The sequence below is a fragment of the Panthera onca genome, chromosome D1, assembly GCF_046562875.1.
Source record: "Panthera onca isolate mPanOnc1 chromosome D1, mPanOnc1 haplotype 2, whole genome shotgun sequence".
NCBI lineage: Eukaryota > Metazoa > Chordata > Mammalia > Carnivora > Felidae > Panthera > Panthera onca.
Genome location: NC_138348.1, coordinates 57972443 through 57995917, shown reverse-complemented (window position 1 = coordinate 57995917; position 23475 = coordinate 57972443). Strand labels below are relative to the sequence as shown.

General features: G+C 37.6%; 1 protein-coding gene and 1 pseudogene across 1 annotated transcript in view; one reads left to right on the top strand and one right to left on the bottom strand.

The window, feature by feature from the left end:
• POLD3 (DNA polymerase delta 3, accessory subunit) overlaps positions 1-23475 on the bottom strand; it is a 51585-nt gene that overhangs the window by 12203 nt on the left and 15907 nt on the right. Inside the window, exons 4-9 of the mRNA XM_060605635.3 lie at positions 19148-19187; positions 17520-17652; positions 11792-12047; positions 10410-10482; positions 5545-5710; positions 2849-2955 (exon numbers count right to left, since the gene is read on the bottom strand). Coding sequence (XP_060461618.1) covers positions 2849-2955; positions 5545-5710; positions 10410-10482; positions 11792-12047; positions 17520-17652; positions 19148-19187 — 775 coding nt within the window. The remainder of the gene's footprint in view (positions 1-2848; positions 2956-5544; positions 5711-10409; positions 10483-11791; positions 12048-17519; positions 17653-19147; positions 19188-23475) is intronic.
• Positions 19419-20188, top strand: LOC132662226 (GTP:AMP phosphotransferase AK3, mitochondrial pseudogene; annotated as a pseudogene).

The window sequence follows — 23475 nt, the reverse complement described above, 5'->3', positions numbered from 1 at the left end:
CAGAAGTAAGATTTAAACCCAGGTCTGTTTTACTCCAAAGTCCCTGTCATTTCTTCCACTTTTGCTGCTCATTTGCTAATTTCCAGCTGAAGACAGCATATTGAATAAGCATATATTCAGTGTGACAGGAATAAAATGGTAATAGATTAGAGACTGTGTAAAGGTTTAAAATAAAGGCCCTCTAGCTTTGAGATGAAGAAGAAATTCAGGAATAAAATGGCAAAGGTTTGCAAATTTAGTCAGATGCTAAAAATTATTCTGCCAGATAAAAAAATCTGAGAACCTCTCATTTATATTATCTATTATTATAGGTTGTTCACCTCTATCACATTTCTTCTCACTTCTTTCTAAATAACCCCACTCATATTTCTAATCACCCACAGGTATTATTTTTGTGCACTAATGATCAGAACTCCAGAGAATATTTCAGAAATATGTAATGAGTGTTTAATCAACCACAGTAATTCCCTGACTTAGAGCTGACTCCTTCACTGGAGTATCTAGTTTACCTTTTCAAAGTACATTAGGTTGACGGCTTGAAAGCCTTTTCCAGATTCTTCCCCAAATCCTTTTCCTGGTTGGAAATAGGGAAGACAATTTCAATAGCACAGTAATATTCCTGTTACTTCCTAATTACTTTCCCATGTATCTTCATGGAGTCGCTTCTATTTCCTTAATTCTTAACTTGATGGCTCTTGTTTCAGCCACACACTTGGGTATCTTCCTTTCAGGTGTCTTAGTCAAAGCATTTTGATAAATGACATGGAATGAGTATATAATGACAGCTCCTCTAGGATGCTCACAATGCCCTATCCCTACCTATTCCAAAGAGTCATTAAAAAAAAAAAAAACCACAGCTCTGGTGGGCACAATACCTCTACAGGATATCAGAGCTTATAAACTCCTACATGCAAGCATGACTGGTAGGATCTAAACCTATGGAAGAGTCAAAGATATACCTACATCATAGATTTAACTTCCTTGTACAATTTCTTAGGTCTGTTCATTTCTTTTGTATTACTGTCATCTGTATATATAAATGGCTTTCTCACTCATTTGTACATGTACAGTCACTGAGTTGCTTTCGGGGTGCCTCTGTTGTCATTTTCAATTCTTACAGAAATTTCTGGTAAGAGTAGAGCCTAACAAGTTTATTTTGTCCTTTACCAGCAGAACAGGTTCCTTTTCCTGCATTCATTATTCTTCTTTAATTTCTTTTAGCATCTGTTTGTTTGTTTTGTCATTCTACCTTCATCTGATGCTGAATTCCTTTGGAGTAGATTTGCCTGACCCCTCAAAATGTTTTATACCCATTATGGCATAAATTCATAGAGAATGGATTATAGAAACTCAAGCTTCTCACCACCGTTCTCAAAGCAGGGTAGAAGTCATCTGGCATAGCAGTTTGACCAAGGCATCTTTCTTGTTAGCCTCATCCTCTTTTTTTTTTTTAATGTTTTATATTTATTTTTGAGACAGACAGAGCATGAGCAGGGGAGGGGCAGAGAGAGAGGGAGACACAGAATCGGAAACAGGCTCCAGGCTCTGAGCTGTCAGCCCAGAGCCCGACGCAGGGCTCAAACTCACGGACCTCGAGATCATGACCTAAGCTGAAGTCGGACGCTTAACCAACTGAGCCATCCAGGTGCCCCAGCCTCATCCTCTTTCTATATACCTTCATTTACACAATTTGGGAAGAGATCTTGGCTCTTCGAACACCTGATATTCTTTGAAAAGGCATATGAATTTTCCAGGTAAGAATCTTACCCTTATTCTGTTTATCTTACAATAGAGCCCACAGCATAAAACTAGAAGGGTCCATAGTATCATTCCCTTTCAACAATGATACTACAGATTCTCAAACTTAGCATGTTTTCATTTATGTGGTGTGGAACACCATATCACCAACACCCTTGATACCTACAATATTACCTGTTTTAAAAGATTCACATGAAGGTAGCCAAAGGAATATCTCCATTTCATTTTTTAAAAAGAAAAGCTCTTCAGGGCACCTAGGCAGCTCAGTCAGTTAAGCTTCTGACTTTGGCTCAGTCGTGATCTCATGGTTCATGGGTTTGAGCCCCGTGTCAGGCTCTCTGCTGTCAGTGTGGAGCCTGCTTCAGATCCTCTGCCCTCTCTCTTTCTGCCTCTCCCCCGCTCACACTCTCTCTCTCTCAAAAATAACATTAAAAAATTAAAAAAATTAAAAAAATTAAAAAGTAAAAAATAAATTAGAAAAAGAAAAGCTCTTTGATAATATACATAATAATAATCCTTATTCTGTTTCCTTTTATGTTAGTTACTTTGCTAAATTACCAAAAAACAATGGTTCTGATCAAAAAGCGAAAGCAGACTCTAATGGTGCTATTGTTTATCTCTCAATACTAGAATTACTATTGTCATTGTGACCTGTAATAAATTACTTTTTAACTCCGTGAGCGTCAAAGTAAGAATTGACCCCTGCTATCAACTAAATGTTTGTGTTCCCCCAAAATTCATATTTGAAGCTCTAACCCCTAACGTGATGGTATCTGGAGGTGGGGTCTTTGGGAGGTAATTAATGGAATCAGATTACCACCCTTATAAAAGATGCAAGAGAAACACTTTCTCTCTCTGCCATGTGAAGATATGGCAAGGAGATATCCTACAAACTAGGAAGAGAGCTGAGAGCTCTCACCAGGAACTACAATCAGGCAGTGCCTTGATTTTGGAATTCTCACCCTTTAGAACTGTGAACAGGACAAATTTGTCCTGCTTAAGCCATCCAGTCTATGGTACTTTTGCTATAACCCAAGTAACGGAGACAATGACACTAGCCAAAAATTAATAGCAACCTGTCATAGCCCACCTTCATCTTCACTGCTATCAGACTCAGGAAGTTTGATTCTTCTCCTCTTTTTCTTCATACTTTCAGTTTCTTTTGTCTCATCATCAGATAACTCCATTCGCTTCCCCCTGTTGCCATCCAGGAATAATTTAATCATGTTACACAAAATAAAAATATAAGTATGCATATGCTACTATGGGTCTTGCTTCATAACTCCTGGTCTTAATTCCAGAGGATAGAAGAGTCAAAGTAGACCAATAAGGATTCTTTTTAAGGATACTCTGCTGACCACAACTAAGTCATTTCATGGGGTGACCAGAATGAAACATTTTTCTAGCTCTCTATATAGCTCACTGGAAACTACTTACCAGCTCATCAATTATCATTACAAATTCCTTCTTACTTTTCCTACTGACCTTTCAATCATTCAACAAGCTTTAAATAAGCAGCTACTACATACACAGGCTTTTTGCTAAACACCGAGGATGCAAAGATGAAGAAAATACTGTTATCAAGAAGCTCTGGTGGGAGAAATAGATATAAACACCACCAAATGTAAGACAATGTGATAAATACTACTGGACAAATAAAATGTTATGGGACAAGACTCTTGTACGAAAACTAAAAACTAAGTGGAAATTCATCAGGTAAAAAAAGGGAGACAAATACTTTAAAGAGAAGAAAAAAAATGTGCAAAGGCATAGACATAAGATCTTAAGGTGATTCTAATGACATAATAAAAAAAACCTAGACTCCATCTTAACGTAGTTAGCTCCTCTGGATACTCTATCACACTATTCAGATATGTATAAAATGTGGTTTTTATCTTCAAGTAACTTATTCCTTATGTAACTTTATAACTTATTTTTCTACCTCAAGCTAGTAAAAGACAAACCCCAAATAGGTAAAAACAAACAAACAAACAAACAAAAAACAACAAAAAAAGATAAAGAGCAGAAATTAATGAAATAAAACAGAAAAAAACTAACAAGGTTAAAAATTGTTATTTTGGGGCAAAACATTAATGAAATTGATAAACCCTTCTACAAGACTGATTAAAAAAAAGACAAAACAGGGGTGCCTGGGTGGCTCAATCTGTTAAGTGTCCAACTCCGACTCAGGTCACAATCTCGCGATTCCGTGCTGACCACTCGGAGGCTGGAGCCTGCTTTGGATTCTGTGTCTCCCTCTCTCTCTCAAAAATAAACATTAAAAAGAAAATTTAAAAAAATAAGACAAAACAACATATTACCAACACGAGGAATAAAAGAATAATCTGTAATGATAAGTACAGATTTTACAGATCCTCAAAGAATAAGGCTATAGTAGGAGCTTTATGCCAATGAACTCAACAACTTAGATGAAATAAATTCCTTTAAAAACACAACCAAAACTGACCCAACAAGAACAAGAAAATTTGGATGACTCTATTTAAAGAAATCAAATTAATAAAATAAACTTCCCCACAAAGAAAACTTTGGGCTCAGGTTCACTGAATTTTATCAAACTTTTAAGAAAAAAAATAATACATATCTTGCACAAACTCAGAAAACACAGTTTTCTACTAATTCTATGAAGTTACATAACTTTGGTACTGAAATATAAAGACATTATCAGAAAAGTAAATAACTGGTCTATCAGCCTCACAGATGCAGTGGCAAAATATCCTTACAATATTAGCAAATAAAATCCAACAACTTATAGAAAGGATAATGTATCATGACAAAAAATTAGGTTTATCCCAAGAATGCAAGGTTGGTTTAACACTTAAAAGCCGATCAAGGTAATTCACCACACTAACAGAAATCCCAAAAGATCATCTCAATAAATGCAGAAAAAGCATCAGTCAAGATTCAGCACCCATCCATAAAAAAACAGAAAAGGACAGCCTCCATCTGGTAAAGGGCATCTACTTAAAACATACAGTTAACATCACACTCGGTAATGAAATACTGAACGCATTCCTGACTATAACTGTCAACAATGAGTGTTATGCCCATGGGCTGGGGACATTTTAACATACCAATCTCACATATTCCTAGGAGGTAAGGCCCACTGGACAGAGCCTTGACCCTCTGAAACTTGAGCATTTTGTTGATGTTTTCTACTAGAGTAGCCCCAGCCTTGCTACAAAAGTCAAGTATTTCTGGGCCTATCAGTGCTGACAGTGTCTTTAGAATTTCTTTCAACAGACTAATTCCTACCAACTATGAGGTAGTGTCTCAAATTCCTGGATCCATTTTTAACAGCTTGTGTGCTTTTTATTTTCTTTTCTAATTACGTTTTACCACTTGAAAAATAAACTCATTGATATAAAAAGAAAACAAAGAACTTTTTCTCTTAAATTTGACTGGAAATAGTAACCCCTCACTTGGCAATCTAAAGTGAAAAACAGACACAGACACAATCAGGCACACTTATGCCATGTCCACAAATTTAAAATGAAGTAAAGAAAAAAAAGGATAATCGATTTAGTTCAATGGGGCCCAAAAAACTGGATTTGGGCTCTAAACCATCTACACTGGCTGTTCCACAGTTCTACTTCCCTAGATAAGCTACTGAGCTTCTCTCTTCATTTTGGTTATACAGCTGTATCCCTACGGCATTAAGTAGGATTTAGTACTCAACTGAAAACTGCCCACTGTCAACAAGCCCAAACAGACCTTCTCACCCCCAGCAGAGACACTCTTCCCTCACAGGCAACAAAATTTTCCTACCTTTTTTTTTCCTTCTGCTGCATCGTAACAGGCTCTGCTTTTTTGCCGGGTTTCTTCAGGCCTGTAGGGGCTGCCAGCTTTGGTTCAGTGACAGACACTGGAGGTTGCTCCACTATTTTCTCTTCTTTCACTGCTTGTTCTGAATCCAAATTGACTTTAAGTTTATCTACAAATATAGTATAATAGATGATATATAACCTCATCGTGCAATGTCAATCTATTATTCCTCTGATAGTCGACTAAGTGCCAGGTAATTGGTTAGGAGCAGGGGGCTAAAGGGATAAAAAAAACAGTCCCTGTCCTAACAGAACTCATGGTCTAGTCAGAGAACATTTCTCCTTTCCAACTACCACTCTAGCAGTAACTGTTTTCATTTCTGCCTCTTGCTAATCCTTCATTATATCACAACTCCCAGGCCAAATAATAGTAAAAGCAGGGCTCAGAAAAAGCAAATACAACTATATGAGGTATCATCATTCTCATTTATATATCACTTATTAGATGAGAAAATTAAGAGTCTGAGAGATAAAAGACGTTTCCCGAGTATACAGTTTACAAATAGTGACAACAGAAATTCGTACCAAAATCTTATTTCCTATTCCATTCTATCTTCTTAAACCTGGATACTCTTATCATCTCAGTATTATCTTAATTATATAATTAAAAGACTACTTTGGAATGAGAAAAGTTTGATGTAAACTTTTTCACTCAGGATAAGTTGCCTAAAAGTCAATCTTCTCTGTAAAAACTGAATATTTATGAGATTACTGTAAGGATTAAAAGGGATTAGTATGTGAGGTTGTATGGCTTACCCAAGGTAACACTGACAGAAAAGGTTGAGAGACAGGATTTGAACCTAGGTCAGTTTAACTCCTCAAAATCCCTACCTCTTTCCCTACACCAAGCTGCAACTACTATGCCATGCAGAGGATTAAAAAATGCAAGCAGGATGGGCCTAGCCATCTGAGAAATCATAGAAGAATAGCCTTCGTGCTATATTCAGTGACAGTTTTTTTCAAGAAAAGTCATAAAATACTCTTAGCTGTGAACAGCATGAGGCTCTTCAATAAGTAGCTTTGGTTATATGTAAAATGGCTAAAACCAGCTACAGGGTAGGAAAAAGACCAATTGATAGCTTAGCCTTGGCCATTACACACGGCTTAGTATAATTTATAAACAAAGTATATTCTTTGAAAGAATAGATGATGGATAAAAGTATAACATGCAGCTTGTTTATACTTTATTTTTTGAAGACTTGACTGAGAAATCTGGTGGAATCCACCAGAGAATGGAGGCATTTTCTCTTGCCTTTTCAAAACTGTTGTTCTCAAGTATCAGTACTTCTCAAGTTTTTCCACCAAATAGTACAGAAGAGTAAACATGTATCTCTAGGGGGTCCAGAGTCAGTAACTGATTCCCAAAAAACCAGTTCTCTGAAGCTGCATGTATATCCTTAAAGTTTATGCAAAATTTGCATTGTTACAGAATTTATATCATATTGACAGCAACTGTTTTAAAATTATATAATAGGGGCGCCTGGGTAGTTCACTTGGTTAAGTGTCCAACTCTTGATTTTGACCAGGTCATGATCTCACAGTCATGAGATCTATCCATCGATCGAGCCCCACGTCAGGCTATGCACTGGGTGGGAAGTCTGCTTGAGATGCTCTCTCTCTCTCCCTTTCCCTCTGCCCCTCCCCCACTCTCTCAAAAAAGTAGAATAAAATAAAATAAAATAAAATAAAATAAAATAAGTAAAATAAATAAAATAATTAGGAGGAAAAACCTCCAAGTATTTCCTACCTCACTCTTGGGGTAAGGAAAGCAAGGCGCTATTGCATACAGTCTACCAATTTCAGGAAACTGATCTTAATTAAAATACCAGTGACCAAAGAGATTCAGCATCCAGAGTTTTCACTCTGTCGTGGTTTCACAGTATTTGGGGAACTCCAAATTATTTACATATGCAGCTACAAATGGCCAATTAGCTGGTAAAGAGGCAGCTCATTGCAACACTTTCAGACTACTGTTAAGGAAAATTTAACCACATTTTCTTTTTTTCTGAATGATCAAATCATTTGTATCACTGACTAATTAAAAGCATCTCCTTTTTATACTCAAAATATGAAACACCTTTAGAAGCAAGATACAGATGATGACTTTTTAATTTTGTCACCAATGCTGTAATTTTTTTCACATATGGAGCATTACGGTTCTTGTTAATGAGATAATTCATATGCCAGAAAATTTATCCTTTTAAAGTATAAAATTCAGTGCTTTGTAATTGTGCAAATATCAACACTATCCAATTTTAGAACATTTCCATCACCCCAAAATAAACCCTGTATCCATGAGCAGTCACTCCCCAATCCCAACCTAGCCTGTAACACTAGTCTACTAATCTACATTGTCTCTAGATTTGCCTATTCTAGACATTTTGTATAAATAAATTTATATAACAGGTGGCCTTTTCTGTCCAGCTTTTTTCATTTCACATATTTCAAGATTCATCCATGTTATAGTTCAAGGACTCATTCCTTTTTTGGCTCAATAATATCCTACTGTGTGGTTATATCACATTGTGTTTATCCATTCATCAGACGATGGACCCTTGGGTTGTTTCACCTTTTTGGCTATTATGAATAATGTTGCTATGAACATTTGTGTACAATTTTTTATGTGGACATACAGTTTTAATTCACTCGAGCAGATATGTAGGAGTGGAAGCACTGGATAATTACTTAACTTTTTGAAATACTACTATACTGTTTTTCAGAGCAACCACATTATTTTATATTCCCCACAGCAGTATATGAGGGCTTGACTTCTCCACATCCTTGCCAACACTTGTTATTGCCCAGCATTAAATTTTAAATGTTTCAAGTCTCTTCAACTCTTTTCATCCAACTCTCTTCACTTTTATCACAATGATCTTGTCATGTCTCAAATACAATAAAAATATTTATCATTTTACTTTTTTCTTTAATGTTTATTTTTGAGAGAGAGAAAGAGAGAGGGGGACAGGAGATCTGAAGCAGGCTCAGCACTGATAGCACAGAGCCCCTCGTGGAGCTTGAACCCATAAACCATGAGATCATGACCTGAGCCAAGTCAGACACTTAACCCACTAAACCATCCATCCAATAAAACATTCATCATTTTACTCTAAACATTCATCCTTGAAAAAAATGTTAGATAAATCAACTTTAGAAGCCATTCTTTTTAGTAGGTAAGTATTTAATTCTTTTATTTTATCCAGTTTCCCTACTCCTTCTATCACTGTCTGCCTAGCAATTAAAATAATTAACTGTTTTATTCTTTATTGATTTGTCTGTCTCTCACAGTAGAATATAAGGACCATGAAGGCTGAGACCTTGCTTGTCTACATTTCCTCCACTGTATCACCATGTATAATAGTTGCAAGTACACAGTACTTGCTCAATAAATATTTCTGAAATAAACACATGAATAAATAAGTATATACTTCTGTATAGCTTGATTTTTTTTTACAACTAGCGAATATTCACAGCTTATATATTTTAGAAATAATAAAATTTTTTAAATTCACTGGTTACAAATGCATAAGAAAACAAAACAAAAATAAAAACGTGGACCTAAAAGTCACCAAGGAACCACACACACTCTGATTGGGTTCAGTGGACCAGTACCAGCCATGCAGGCCAGTGACATTAGCACTATCTATTTTCACAGAAGTAGGGAGCCCTCCTTGTGCATTCTGCCTGCAACAATACAACACGCTTCCCAATAACCTGAAGTATCAAATTTTCTACATACTTTCAAAAGACAAAAACCTTCTCTGATGGATTTTATGGCAAATAAACACTATCTACCCCAACGCCTCCTCCAACCACTAATCCGACCATCACAGGAAAGCAGAATTCTGACTAATTTTTCTTGCACAAGCATGTAACAAAACACCTTCCCACAAGATCTTTGTAAAACTGATGCTCCAAGAAAGTGTGCCATAATTGTCCTGTGGCTCCTGAATGCTTTCTGGTATTATGCCACATAACCCTTAGGGGAGGTGTACTTGGTATGAGAAGTATGAAAATACGTGACTACTGGTTCTTTCCATATGAAAGAATTCTAATTAAAACAAAATTTTTAAGGGCATCTGGATGGCTCAGTCTGTTAAGCTTCTGACTTTGGCTCAGGTCATGATCTTGTTCATGAGTTTGAGTCTCACATCAGGCTCTGTGCTGACGGCTTGGAGCCTGGAGCCTGCTGCTGGTTTTCTCTCTCTCGCAAAAATAAAAATACTAAAAAAAATTTTTTAAATAAAGGAAATTTTGCTTTCTCAAAAAGTATTATTTTTAAATGGCTACAATCACCTGTGCCCTTCTAATTCATACTGAGGTCTAGTTCATTAACATGCATAATCTGTAAAAAATAACTATAGAATGTCAAAAAGATTTGTTTTTGCAACCCCTTGGGAGACAGAGGTAATAATTAATAATGGTCACACCAGGCAAACTGACCCCAGCATCTAAGATATTAACCTCAACACTATGCTGTTTAACCAAGCAACCTCCCTTCTATTTTATCACCCATTTTCAAGAGCCCTATGAAACAAAAAATTGTCTTTTCAAGGCAGGAAGTAAAAACAGGAATAGTAAACTACCCCCCAAGGTAAACTGAACTCAGCTCACCCATTAAAATCCACTGTTCCAGTTGGGTTACTTCCATTCAATATATTGGTCAGTAGACTGCAAATTTATGTTAGGATGCAGCAAGTCTACATGGTACACCAGATGGGTAAAAACTGGGTAAGGTGGCTTTCCCCTCAAATATGTTATTATATTACCATTCATGTATTAATCAAAGGAAGGTAAAAACATGCTTACTCATAGCAGCTTTTCCAAAAAAATTGTTCATCACATTCCCTTTCCCTGGTGCCTTGTTGCCTGCAGAAGATACCTAGAAGCAGAAAACACATATTTTTTTTTAGCGTCTAGGCTGTTCTTCAAGTCGGAGTCTCAAACAATCTCTTCAATTGCAGGGCACATTGTCACAATGGCACAGTCCCTATATAATCATGCCAAAATGTGTCAGCGTGAGATTTAAGAACCAATCCACACCAGAGTATCTGATGTTAATCTCCAAAGCTTAGTTACTCATAGTTCTTACAGAATTATTACCCATGAATGTGTCTAAACTTTGAGTATATTGAAAAACTGCTTAGTTTGATAGAATTAAAACAGATCAGAGGCAGTATGATACAACAAGGGAACCTCCAAAATGTTACATTTGTTATTATCAGAAGTGGATTTGAATTCTGGTTGTGCCATGTAATAGCAATCTGATATCCAGGCAATTAGCCCTTAGTTTCACCACCTACAAAATGGAGATCTCTTCCTCACAGAATAGTTAGGAGGATTTAAGCAAAGATCCAAACTACTGGCACACAGTAGTTCTATAAATGTTAGGGGGTTTACCTCCACTCCCCTCTCCTTTTCCAAAGCAGAGGCCAAAAATCACAATGATGGTAATAACAATAATAATGATAATTATGGGGTGCCTGGGTGGCTCAGTTGGTTAAGCGTCTGACTTTAGCTCAGGTCACGATCTCCTGGTTCGTGACTTCGAGCCCCGCATCAGGGTCTCTGCTGAGCCCACTTCTGATCCTCTGTCCCCCTCTCTCTGCCCCTCCCTGACTCATTTTCTCTCTCAAAAATAACTAAACCTTAAAAAATAACAATAATTATGCTTTTCTGGAGTATTTTTTAATAGTTTTTAATGAGACTTTTCTTAAGTCAATGCACTTAAGTTAGTTCAGATGTATGAACAATAAATAAGGGAAGCAAATGAGGAAAAAAACAAGAAAAATTCATAAAACAGAATGAGAATGTTAAATACACTAGGAAGAAAGGCATACATGGCAAAGCTCAGAATATAAGATGTTCCCAAAATGACATATTGCTAATATACAATTCCTGGCACTTTATGGTTTTCAAGTGTTCTCACATGCATGATTTCAATTGGCTTGCAAAACAATCTTGTGATGTGCACAGGACCATTTTACAGAAGAATCCAAAGCTTGGTGAGAAGCATTTTCAAAAGAAAAAGGACAATTTCAGACGAGAATATCAAGAATTAAAGGATTCAGACCACAATGGAAAAACTAGACTATATTATTATATATTGGAACCTTATGTGATTAAACTACAATGCTCTTCTAGTTACCCATTCTGAGCTATAAAGACATCTTTAAACTTATGTTTGTTACCTCTTTAGCCTCTGTTTTGGTTTCCTTGTTGGCTTCTTGGGTTTTAGAAGCAGCTTTAGAGGCAAACATTCCCATTATTCCCTTGGGCTGTTGTAAAATCTGTTTGGAGGTAGGTGGACTATGACCATTGGTTGTCAACTCATTATTGGCTTGTGTCTCACTTGATACTTGAAGATCTGACTGCTCAAACTTTTCGGAAGATGAGGATTCAGCAGGAGCTCTGGGAACTGCAGCTGCACATTGTATGGCACTAAACCTGAAGTTGGAAATGTTACATTAATTTCAAAGTCTTGCTTCTTCCACACAATACTTTCTACCTCTAACACTATTAAATTAGAAAAGTTTAGAACTAAAATGGATTTTAGAAATTATTTTGTGCAGGGGTGGCTGGGTGGCTCGGTCGGTTAAGCGTCTGACTCTTGATTTCGGCTCAGGTCATGATCTCACTGTTCGTGAGTTTGAGCCTGGCCACGGGCTCTGTGCTGGCAGTGTGGAGCCTGCCTGGGATTCTGTCTCCTGTCTCCCTCTCTCTCTGTCCTTCCCTTGCTTGCTCTCTCTCAAAAATAAATAAAAACTCTAATTTAGATAGAGAAAAAAGTATTGGAGAGATGTTGAGAGACTTGTCCTAGATTATACATCTAGTCAGTAACAGAACCAGGACTGGAATCTGAGGTCTTCTACCATACCATATTGAACATCTTACTTTTTTGAAGAAAGCACCCCAATTCAAAACAGTAAGAATATACCAAAAAATAACAAAAGATTAGTAATGTCAACATCCTTGGGAAATCAAATGGTTATCTCTTGTGTTTAAAGACCTTCACCTTACAGAGCTACGTATGCAATAAATACTGACTGAACCAAAATTACGAGCTTTAAATATTAATAAAATTCCTGGCAACTCTCCTGGCCAGAGTGGGTCATGCTTTAAAATAAGGAAGAAGCTGGGAACAGAGCCACTGGCTCCTATGACCTGTGGTCCTTTATTGTCATTTGTTAAAAATTTCTAATAACACCCACTAACAGCACCAGACAAGTATGCCCAAAGCCAAGTGAAGAAATGTGGAACGGTATGCATGGCATATTAAAGGGAGCATTCATCTCTTCTATAATCATCGTAGATGTGCCTTGTTCACACAAATCCCAGTTGTGCTTAAAGCAAAGTTCCTCAACTTTTCTGACAAAGAAAAACATTTTATTTCCCCCAGTCTTTAGCTTACTGGGAGTAGGTGAGAGCTCCTTGGAGGTAGGGAAGGGTACTATTCATCTTTTGTATTTTAGGTACCCAGTACAAGGCCTGGCACATAGAAATACGTGTGAAAGAATGAGAGAACTGAAGTCCCTAGAAGTGAGGCTTCTGGTTTCTCTCCCTTCTTTAATGTATCACCTCCACTTGAGGTGGGAAAAGTTAAGAAAGAAACTATGTGGTAATAGTAATCATTCGAGAGATCAACCAGGCACAACTTCTAGATTAACTGGCCTAAGAAAAAAGTCCCTGATACATCATTTAATTTCAGAAGTAACCTTAGACTGAGCAGCCCTAAAGCTGAGTCTATAGCTCCAAAATCTTCCCCTGATTTATTAGAGTCCACTTCAGAAAACCCCACACTAACACAAATATTTTGTGCATCAGAGTTAAGAACAGACGGAAATCATTTCCTTGTACCCACTAGTCTTCCTCTCTGGCCTTGCAGTGCTTCCATGTACACAGAAAAAAGCAATGGTTTATTTCATTGTCAACATCTGAAGTTGGCCCTGAAACAACTCTTTCTCCATTTGGTCTACATTCCACACCTTAGGGTCAGGACCAGAACTGGCAATAAGGAAGAGACCAAGTTAGGCTGGGAACATGTCCGAAGAGAGAAGAATCTGCTCAGTCCTAAAATTTCAACTTTCTTCCTGTCACAGCACTTCTTAAAACACACGAAACAATGAGTCAGATTTCAGCTGGCCCATAATTCTCAAGGGCAATTACAAACTTCTTTATTGGAGATAAATTCTTCACATTTCTACCCATTATACTTTAAGTATTTAAGTAAGGTTTCATTAAAGTGCTTCCTATTACCACATTTCTACTTTGCCATGTTTACTTTAGTGGTCCCTGAGTAAATATCATTTTGAACTTCTGAGTCCCCTTTACTCCTGTTTGTCTACTCAGATACAATAGAAGAACTGATTTTTAGAGCTTGACATGCCACAACTAGATTTTAATACAGATTATTTTTGAAATCTAATAGTACAATTTACATAAACCTATCAGGATATTCATCTTTTCTTGCAGTCCTTCCCTAAGAAACACCACTTATCAGGGTGCCTGGGTGGCTCAGTTGGTTAAGCATCCAACTTCGGATCATGACTCAGGTCATGATCTCACAATTTGTGGCTTCAGGCCCTGCATCAGGCTCTGTGCTGACAGCTCAGAGCCTGGAGCCTGCTTCGGATTCTGTGTCTCCCTCTCTCTCTGCCCCTCCCCCACTTATGCTCTGTCTCTCTTTCAAAAATAAACACTAAAAAAATTTTAAAAACCCCACCACTTATTACTCTAGCTATAGAATTATATTTATTTATTTATTTAATAAATATTTGTGTGCCTATTAAGGTTTGAGCAGTAGAGTAAAAGAACTAATGTCTATCATCAATTCACTCAACAGTTACTTACTAAATGCTTACCATTTGCCAGGCACCATTTTTTGGTCACAAAATAGACACAATCCCTGTTCTCATGGAACTTACAGAAACTATGTTTGGCAAGTCTCTATTTCTCCTCAAGGACCTGGCTGTATCAGTTACCCCATCTCCCCCAGTAGCTTCAATCATTTCTTCTCTTATGGCTCTTTCTGAATAGTACAAGTTCAGGGCATTCTCAACAATGTATATATTCTCTCTCAGTCTCAAATCCTCTTTAGCTACCTCTCTCTTTCTCCATTTTACAGTCCAATTTCCTGAAAAGACTTGTCCATTTTTGCTGTCCCACTTTATCATGCTCCCATTTACTCAGTTCACCAGATTCTGGCCACTCCATGGAAAAGCCTCTCACCAAGGCCATCACTAAATCCAATGGACACTTTTCAGTTCCTATTCTACTTTGCTTCTCAGTAAGATATGATATTGCCAATCAGTCCCTACCTCTTAATACTCTTTCCTTGCTTTTAGAGCCCCCTATATTCTCGTGATTTTCCTCTCATCTCTGGTTGCTCCCATTTAGGCTCCTCTTCTCTTGCCCATCCCTTGAAAAGTGGCTATCTTTAAATAGCGCTTACTACGTACCAAACACTATTCTAAGTGTTTTATATATATTCATTCATTTACTCCTCAATAACCTGTTGAGCTTTGTACCATTGTTAGCTTCATTTTACTGATGAGGAGACGGAGGCACAGAGAGGTTCAATAATTTGCTTAAGGTTATACAGCTAGTAACCATGGCCTCGAGTTTTACTTTCTGCTCTCCTTCATTCTACGCATTCTCTGTGAATGACTGTATCTACTGCTGTGTCCCAATTAATTACCTATTTTCTCTGATTCCAAAATCTCTATCTTCATGCCAGATTTCTCTCCTTAGCTCTAGACTCATCTGTCTACTGCATGGACATCTTCACTTGGACTCCCCACAGGCTTCTCAAACTCAACATGTCCAAACCCAATTCACCATTTTCCTTCTCCCCACAAGCTTACTCCTCCCCACATATTCCCTTTCTTACTGATAACACCATCACCCAATTCAGCCACCAAGTCAGATATACGGTTATCATCCTTAACATCATGAACACTCCCACCCAGCCACATACACACACCTGGTCTCCAAGCGTAACATCCAGGTTTTGACAGCATGACTCTTTAACCTTCATACCTCTTCACCCTCAATACAACTACTATACTTCAGATAACTGTCATCTCCACCCTGAATCACTGCAATATCTCTCTTCACTGATGGCTTTGTCTCCCAATTATTCCCTTCTGATCGATGTTCACCATCTTATTGCAGCCAAGTGATCTTTTTTTTTTTTTAATATTTATTTTTGAATGAGAGGAAGAAAACAAGCACAAGCAGGAGAGGAACAGAGAGAGAGGGAGAAAGAGAATCCCAAGCAGGCTCTGCGCTTTCAGCACAGAGCCTGATGTGGGGCTTGATCCTACAAACCATGAGATCATGACCTGAGCCAAAATCAAGAGTTGGACACTTAATTGACTGAGCCACCTGGGTGCCCCAAGTGATCTTTCTATAAATGCAGCTCTGATCATTTCACCCATCTGCTTCAAAATCTTCAGTGGCTCCCCAGTGCCCTCAGAATAAAGTCGAAACTCTTTAACCTACTAGTCAAAGTGTACACTGTGAGTCCTACTTTAGTCTTATATTTCATTATTTCCTACCTCTCAGTCTAAGTCCAGCCATAGAAAATGACTTTGGTTCCACACAAGCACCATGTTTCCTCACAGTTCTGTCCTCACTCTTCTACTTCTCCTTTTACTGGCTACTTCTACTTGGGCCTTAAGGCCTTGACTTAAATGTCACACCCTCTAGGAAGCCTTCTCTCTTTTGCCTCATCACTCCACCCCACCCAAAAGTGAGGGATGAGTGTCTGTGGGAAATCAAATAGCTATGTCCTGGGTTAGGCGATTATAAGGAAAGCATGCATTCTCCTAACCCAGGACATAGCTATTTGATTTCCCACCTATCCCCCTTTTTTGTTTGAAGAATCTTCTTGCTCATGGGAGTTGAGGAGGGTAATCAGTCATTGTTCATGACGTCTTGAGGAGGCCACTACGGTGGAGATCACTCAGAGGGCTATGAGAAGAGCAGGCCAGAAAGCAGTGTTCTGCTTTGCAATGCGTTCCCTATAATCTCCTAACACAGGCCCTAGCTATTTGATTTCCCACAAATGCCCCCCAAATAGCCTCCCTCAGTATTACTCCTATTATAGCACTGTCACGCTATAATGTAAGTGTTTACCATAGGACCATTAGTTCCATAAGCAGGTACTGGGCCATATTCACTCTACAGTGTGTGGCATGTCATAGGTACTCATCAGAACTTTGTGGAATGAATTCAAATGATCTCACTTAGTACCTATCAAAGTAGTAGGTGCTTAATATGTCTGGGGAACTGATTTGAACTCTTAATACAACCCCACAAAGTAGGTATTACTATTTAAAAATTTTTAAATGAATTTAATTTAAAAATGAAAAAGCCAAAACTCAAAGAGTTTAAGTAATTGGCCCAAAACCACCAGGCTATTAAGCAGCAAAGCCACAACACAAGCCTGTGCATTATGGTCCATCACCTCACTGAAAACGATATAAAGTACAAAAGCAAACAAGATGTGATCCTGGCTGTGGAAGATCAACTGCTTTTGGATGGAAGGTAGAGGGATAACAAATTAGAAATAGTTTTTGAAGGACGTTTACACTGGTTCCTGAAAAATGGGTAGGATTCAGACAAGCAGAGACTGGGGTAAGGGAGTAATGAGGGGGCACAACAAACATTTCTGGTGGCGGTGACAGGATAAATACATGAGAAATAGATTTATGGGGAGTCCACTGGGGTTTTCAATATGGGTTGTGGCTGCTATTTTTCACCTTATGATGTACTAATAAAACCAGGCATGTGTCTTACTGCAAGATAAATGGGGTTTTACTAGACTTGGCATTCACTCTTAAGAGGCAGCCACTGTGTAAACATCTTACAAAATCAATTCGTAAAGAAGCCCACAAGGAACATTAAGGAGCTCACTTGCTGCAGTTCTGCAAGTTGCTTTTAAGGATGTCATAGTCGGTATTGAACAGAGGCCCACTGTCCTTTAGCATGGCTTTCTGGATGCTGTACACATGGATGCTGGCAGTCACAGCTAGCTTGGACTTCACTGCTACAAGTCAACAGGAAAAGCAGTCTGTTAATACACAAACTTCATAGCATGTGGGGACTTTAACAAGAAACCCTTCTGCATTAAAACCATTTGCAATCTGTGGTGGTCCAAAAAGCCCTAAAAGGCCAAAGAGTCACATACACAGTATAACATCAACTCTTTTTTCTATAACGGGGACATAATGACAAGGTAGGTAGTGGTGAGTCAGTCCTAAGTACCACACCTGTGAGGGTATCACTCATCCAGTGGACATTCGGTAAACATTAATGAATGATTGATGATGACTATGATGTTTTAGGGTTTTTTTTTTTTTCAGTCAGGGAAGAATCTTTAGCATATAACTGAAGAATAATTTCTACCTGAGAAGACTCAATTATGTAATTCAATTTTTGTGCAGACAAAGCAACTCTATAACAAAAATACTAACCAGATAAGTCTGCAGAGGAGAAACACAGAAGAACATCACAAGAACAAATGTTAGATTCCACGAAGAAAGGGAATGTGCTTGAGTCTCCAGCACGTAGCACAGGGCCTGACAGAGTATAAATACTCATGATGTATCTACTGAATGAATAAATCTCACTTTGCCTACCACTGTGGGAATTCACAAAGAAAAAAGTGGACATCTCCACCACCCTAAATACCTCAGAGTTCTTTTGTAAGAAAATGACACCACTGGTGGGAGTCTTTATATAGGAAGTACAACAGTACAAGTTTTGTCTTGAGACAAAGGTCCAGATCATGTGGACCCTGTCATAAAATTCCTTTGAACTGGATTTTTATTTATTTATTTATTTTTTATTTATTTATTTTTTTTCAACTTTTTTTTATTTATTTTTGGGACAGAGAGAGACAGAGCATGAACCGGGGAGGGGCAGAGAGAGAGGGAGACACAGAATCGGAAACAGGCTCCAGGCTCCGAGCCATCAGCCCAGAGCCTGACGCGGGGCTCGAACTCACGGACCGCGAGATCGTGACCTGGCTGAAGTCGGACGCTTAACCGACTGCGCCACCCAGGCGCCCCAGAACTGGATTTTTAAATAGAACCATAGCATTAATAATTTTGAAATGGGAAGATAAATTTAATTTAGAAGTTCTATTAAATCTTTCTGACCTTGGAAAAGCAACCTTTAATTTTCTTCCTAAAAAACTGTCCTGGAACACAAAACAGTATTTAGAGACTACTGTCTTTTTACAGTTGATGAGGTGTTCCACATGTTATTCATGATAGTTTTTTTGCAAGAATCACATGAGCTTTGAAATCCTGTGATAAAAGTGCTTTATAAATGTCAGCAGCTACTGGTCTTAAAAATGGGAAGTTAGGCAGATGTGGTATCCTATTTTAACATGTTTCAGAAACTACTAATAAAAGGAATATTCAGCTCTTCAGTTAAATAGCTAAATATAATTGTATGCAGATGCTAGGGGCAGATTTTTTCTGTACCTACATTGATCCCAAAAGAGGAAAATCTTGCTAAGTTGCTAAAACACTTACCTTCCAATTTATCTTCTCTCACTACTGCAACCTTGTGGCACTGTAAGGAAATAACATCTCATTAGTGTTTAAAGTAGTAGTACAACTTCCAATTTGAAAGTTTCTTTGCTGATAATTCAATTGCACCTTGATGTGAAATTACGAACATTAGGTACCCATAAAAATCTGTATTACAGTTTCATAAAGTCAGGCTTATTTTTTAACTTAAGCTGTTTACTTTAAAACTTCATCAGGTTAAGGAAAGTGATAGAATATACATATCAACAATACAATGAAAAACCAAACAAATGGCAGCCCTCAGCTCACAGTGCTGCCAGCCCACAGGTCCCAAACCACAGAACAGGGTGAGCGTGCAACCAGGCCAAAGCCCCCTTTCTGTGCAGCCCGGGACTCCTGAACGCAGTGATCATGGTGGCACCGAGCTCGGGCAAGGTGTGTCATCGCACATCACAAAATACTTTGAGCTGAAGCCCCTCTCCCACAGGGACCCACTCTGAGACAATGGGCTTGGGACACAAATTGGTTAGCCAAGACTTTCACTAAACAAGGGAAGCTCATTTCAGACAATGTCATGACTCAGCTTGGCTCTTCGTGAGCTGAAAAATCTCACCCAACATAGCTGGGTATTAGATAGTTTTCCAAGGACACTTCCACAAGCAGAAGCCCTGGATCGTTTATCAGATAGACATGGTGATTAATCTGAACATGCCCTTTGAGGTCATTAAACAACACCTCACTCCTTGCTAAATTCATCCACCTAGCCACCGGGTCTACAACATCAAATTCATCCCTCCCAAAACCGTGATGATCTGACTGGAGCACCTATCATCCAGTGTGAGAATAACAGACCAGAAATGGTTCTCAAGAGATGGAAGGCTTACAAAACCCAAATAGAACTGGTCCTGGAATATTACCTACCAGACAAAAGGGGTGTAGGATACATTCTCCACAACAGAAACTGATAAGATCTGGCCCTATGTATATGATTCCCTACAAACAAAAGTTCCACAAATGAACCAGAAAGCATCAGTTACTTCATGAGGAAAATCGCATTTACCTAGTAAGATGAGCAGAAGCTCCTCATCCATGCATTTAGAAGCTCCTTATCCTAAGACTGGCATGTATGAATTCTTTGAGAATTCTATTAGTTTCATTTCTACTGATTTTATCTGGAAATTAAGGATGTGTCAAATGAGTGAAATATGAAGATTCATCTTTTGAAATTATCTAGTGTTTTATCCAGTAATCTGTGGGTGTGCAATTGAAAAACATCAGAAATGTCTAAACTTAAAAAAAAAAAAGTTTTTAATGTTTTTTTAAGTTTATTTATTTTTGAGAGAGAGAGACAAAGCACCCATGCATGAGGTGGGGAAGGGCAGAGAGAGAGGATACCAGGCAGGCTCCACATTGTCAACACGGAGCCAGAAGTGGGGCTTGAACCCACAAACCATGAGATCAAGACCTGAGCCAAAATCAAGAGTCGGATGCTTAACTGATTGAGCCATTGAGGCGGCCCTAAAAAAAATCTTTTAGAGCAAATTAAAAAAGCAATTGGTAGTAACCTAACATTTGTTCAGAAGAATAAGTGGTTGATAAAGTTTCCTTACTTTATGGAAAAGAAACAAAAAAATTCCATGTTATTTGGGGAAAGTATCTTATAAGGGGCTTTTGCATAGACTGATCCAAAAAAGAAAAAGCATCTTCAGCACTGTGGTATATGGCTTTGTGAGATATTATGTCTATAAAATTCCAAGGAAAAAAAAAACTGGATTTACAGATTAGTTGCAGGATGCAAATTCACTGCTACCTATACACTAAGACACTTATAAACTAGTCACACATGCTGTATTTATTTTGTCATTAAACATAGCTTCAGTTTACTCAAATTTTCAATTTACTAAAAAAAGTATTAATTAGCACATAAGAAAGTTCATTTTCCTAAGACTGTTCTTTTGAAAATACATGTGCACTGAGGGATGATTTACATCAGAAACAGACAGAAGTTCTTGCAAAAACACCAAAGCTGAATATTCAACAGAAAATGTAAGTAAAGTCTTATGTTTTCAAATGTTATGGAGTTTAAAAATTTGTGCTTTAGGATCTACTTGCTAGTTTGCTTTGTAATCAAAATGTAAGATCTGTCTTGTAATTAATAAATTAATTACAAAAAGAAGAATAAAAGAAAACCCATGGCACAAGGAAACAGAAAGAGATCATGTATGCTAGAGGAAAATTCCCTTGATATATATAACAATCATAATTAGTAAACAGCTATAGCAATTAAAAGCATTTACATGACAGGCTGAAAAAGACCAAAAAATAACTGAGTTGCTGACTGAGTTCTTTATTCCTAATCAAAGAAGTTGATACCTGCTAGCATTCACTGCCATAGTTATGGCCACTGTTATTTGGCAGGAAGAAACTCTACCGGTGAGTATAATCTGAGTTGCCATATTAAAATGAAAATGATTTGATCCCTTAGTGGGGTAACAAGGATGCTTACGTCCTGTGGGGCATATGAGAGCTAGAGGAGAAACATGACTCTTGAATGGTGTATTTACTCTTAATGTATGTACTTGGTGCTAAATCAAATGAAACAAGTCCTTGTACAAGCTGTTACTAACTGCCTTTGAAAATGTAGCCCATTTTATTCCAGGCACTCAAAATACAAATGCCAGCAAGTGGTTCTTATGTATTTTGTGGAGGAAAAAAACTTACTTTCCTTTCTTCTGATTTTTAAAACTTCAATGTTGATCTTTCAAAATGGACCAAGGCTTTTAAGGATTATAGTAAACATTTCATTCTTCACAAAATTTTCTATAACGCCTTATTTGAATGTTAACATTATGTGCTTTCTAAAAATGTTGTGAACTCTTAAACTTATGAATTATCACTAGGTTATCAGGCATGCATTAGTATTAACGTATTAGAATAAAACTCCATTTTTTTTAAGTATATTTATTTTTGAGATAGAGACAGTACGAACCAGGGAGGGACAGAGACAGGGGAGAGAGAGAATCCCAAGCAGGCTTCATGATGTCAGCACAGAGCCTGATGTGGGGCTCAATCTCATGAACTGTGAGATCATGACCTGAGTCAAAATCAAGAGTTGGACGCTTAACCAACCGAGCCACCCAGGTGCCCCTTTGAATAAAACTAAATTTTAAAACAGTGAAAAATAAACACAAGAAAATGAACACAGCATCTCAAATAGTGTGAGTAAAAGAACCTCTTAGTAAGTTTTGTAAAGAGAATTAATATATAATCATATGGAACCAAATAAAAATTGGATCTGTCTCTCACAGATTAGAACAAATTCTAAACCAAGCAGAGATTTAAGTGTAAAGAATAAAACCATACATACACTAGTAGAAAATATGGGTGAATTCTTCTGTAAACAGATAAATTCTACTATAAAGTGATATGAGAATGAGGAAAGTTTCCTAACTATAAACAATAAGAAGAATTTAAATAATCTATAAAAACTAACAAATGTACAATTTTTAGATGACAAAAATAAACTTTAAGCCAAAGTACGAAGAGAAATGATAAAGTGGGAAAAATACCTGCAACTCATATCACAAAGGGTTAATATATAGCTTCTAAAATAGAGGAAATAAACTCCTTTAGAAAAAATAGGCAAGAGGTATGAAGACAATTCATAGGAAAAGAAACACAAATGACCCCGAAACATATGACAACATGCATTATATAGAAAAGGGACTCTCATACATTACTGGTAGGAATGAAAAATGGAGAAGTATTTGGCAATTACCCAACAAAAGTACATACGCATCCTAACAATCCTAGGAAACGCAACCTTAAAAGTGGCAAAAATATTAAAAAAAAAAAAAAAAATACAGGTTAACTATAGCACAATTTGTAAAGGCCATGTATTGTAAATAACTCCAAAAACTATCAATAAGGGACTGTTGAAAAACCTAAAGTATTATCAATGTAGCATCAGGTGGCTGTAATAAGGAATGAGGAATATTTTGGGGGGCCTGACTGGCTCAGTTGAAAGAGCATGTGACTCTGGGTCTCCAGGTCATGAGTTCAAATGTAAAATAGGGAGTATAGTATGAAAACTTTTATCTAAGAAAGGGAGTAATAAAGGGGCACCTAAGTGACTCAGTCAGTTGAGCATCCAACTCGATTTCAGCTCAGGCTGTGATTCCAAAGTTGTGGGATCAAGCTCCATGTCAGGCTCCGCACTGAACGTGGAGCCTGCTTAAGATTCTCTCTCCCTCTGCCCCTCTCCCCCACACTTGCACTCTCTCTCTTAAAAAAAAGGGAGGGAGGAGTAATAGAATATATATTTGCATATA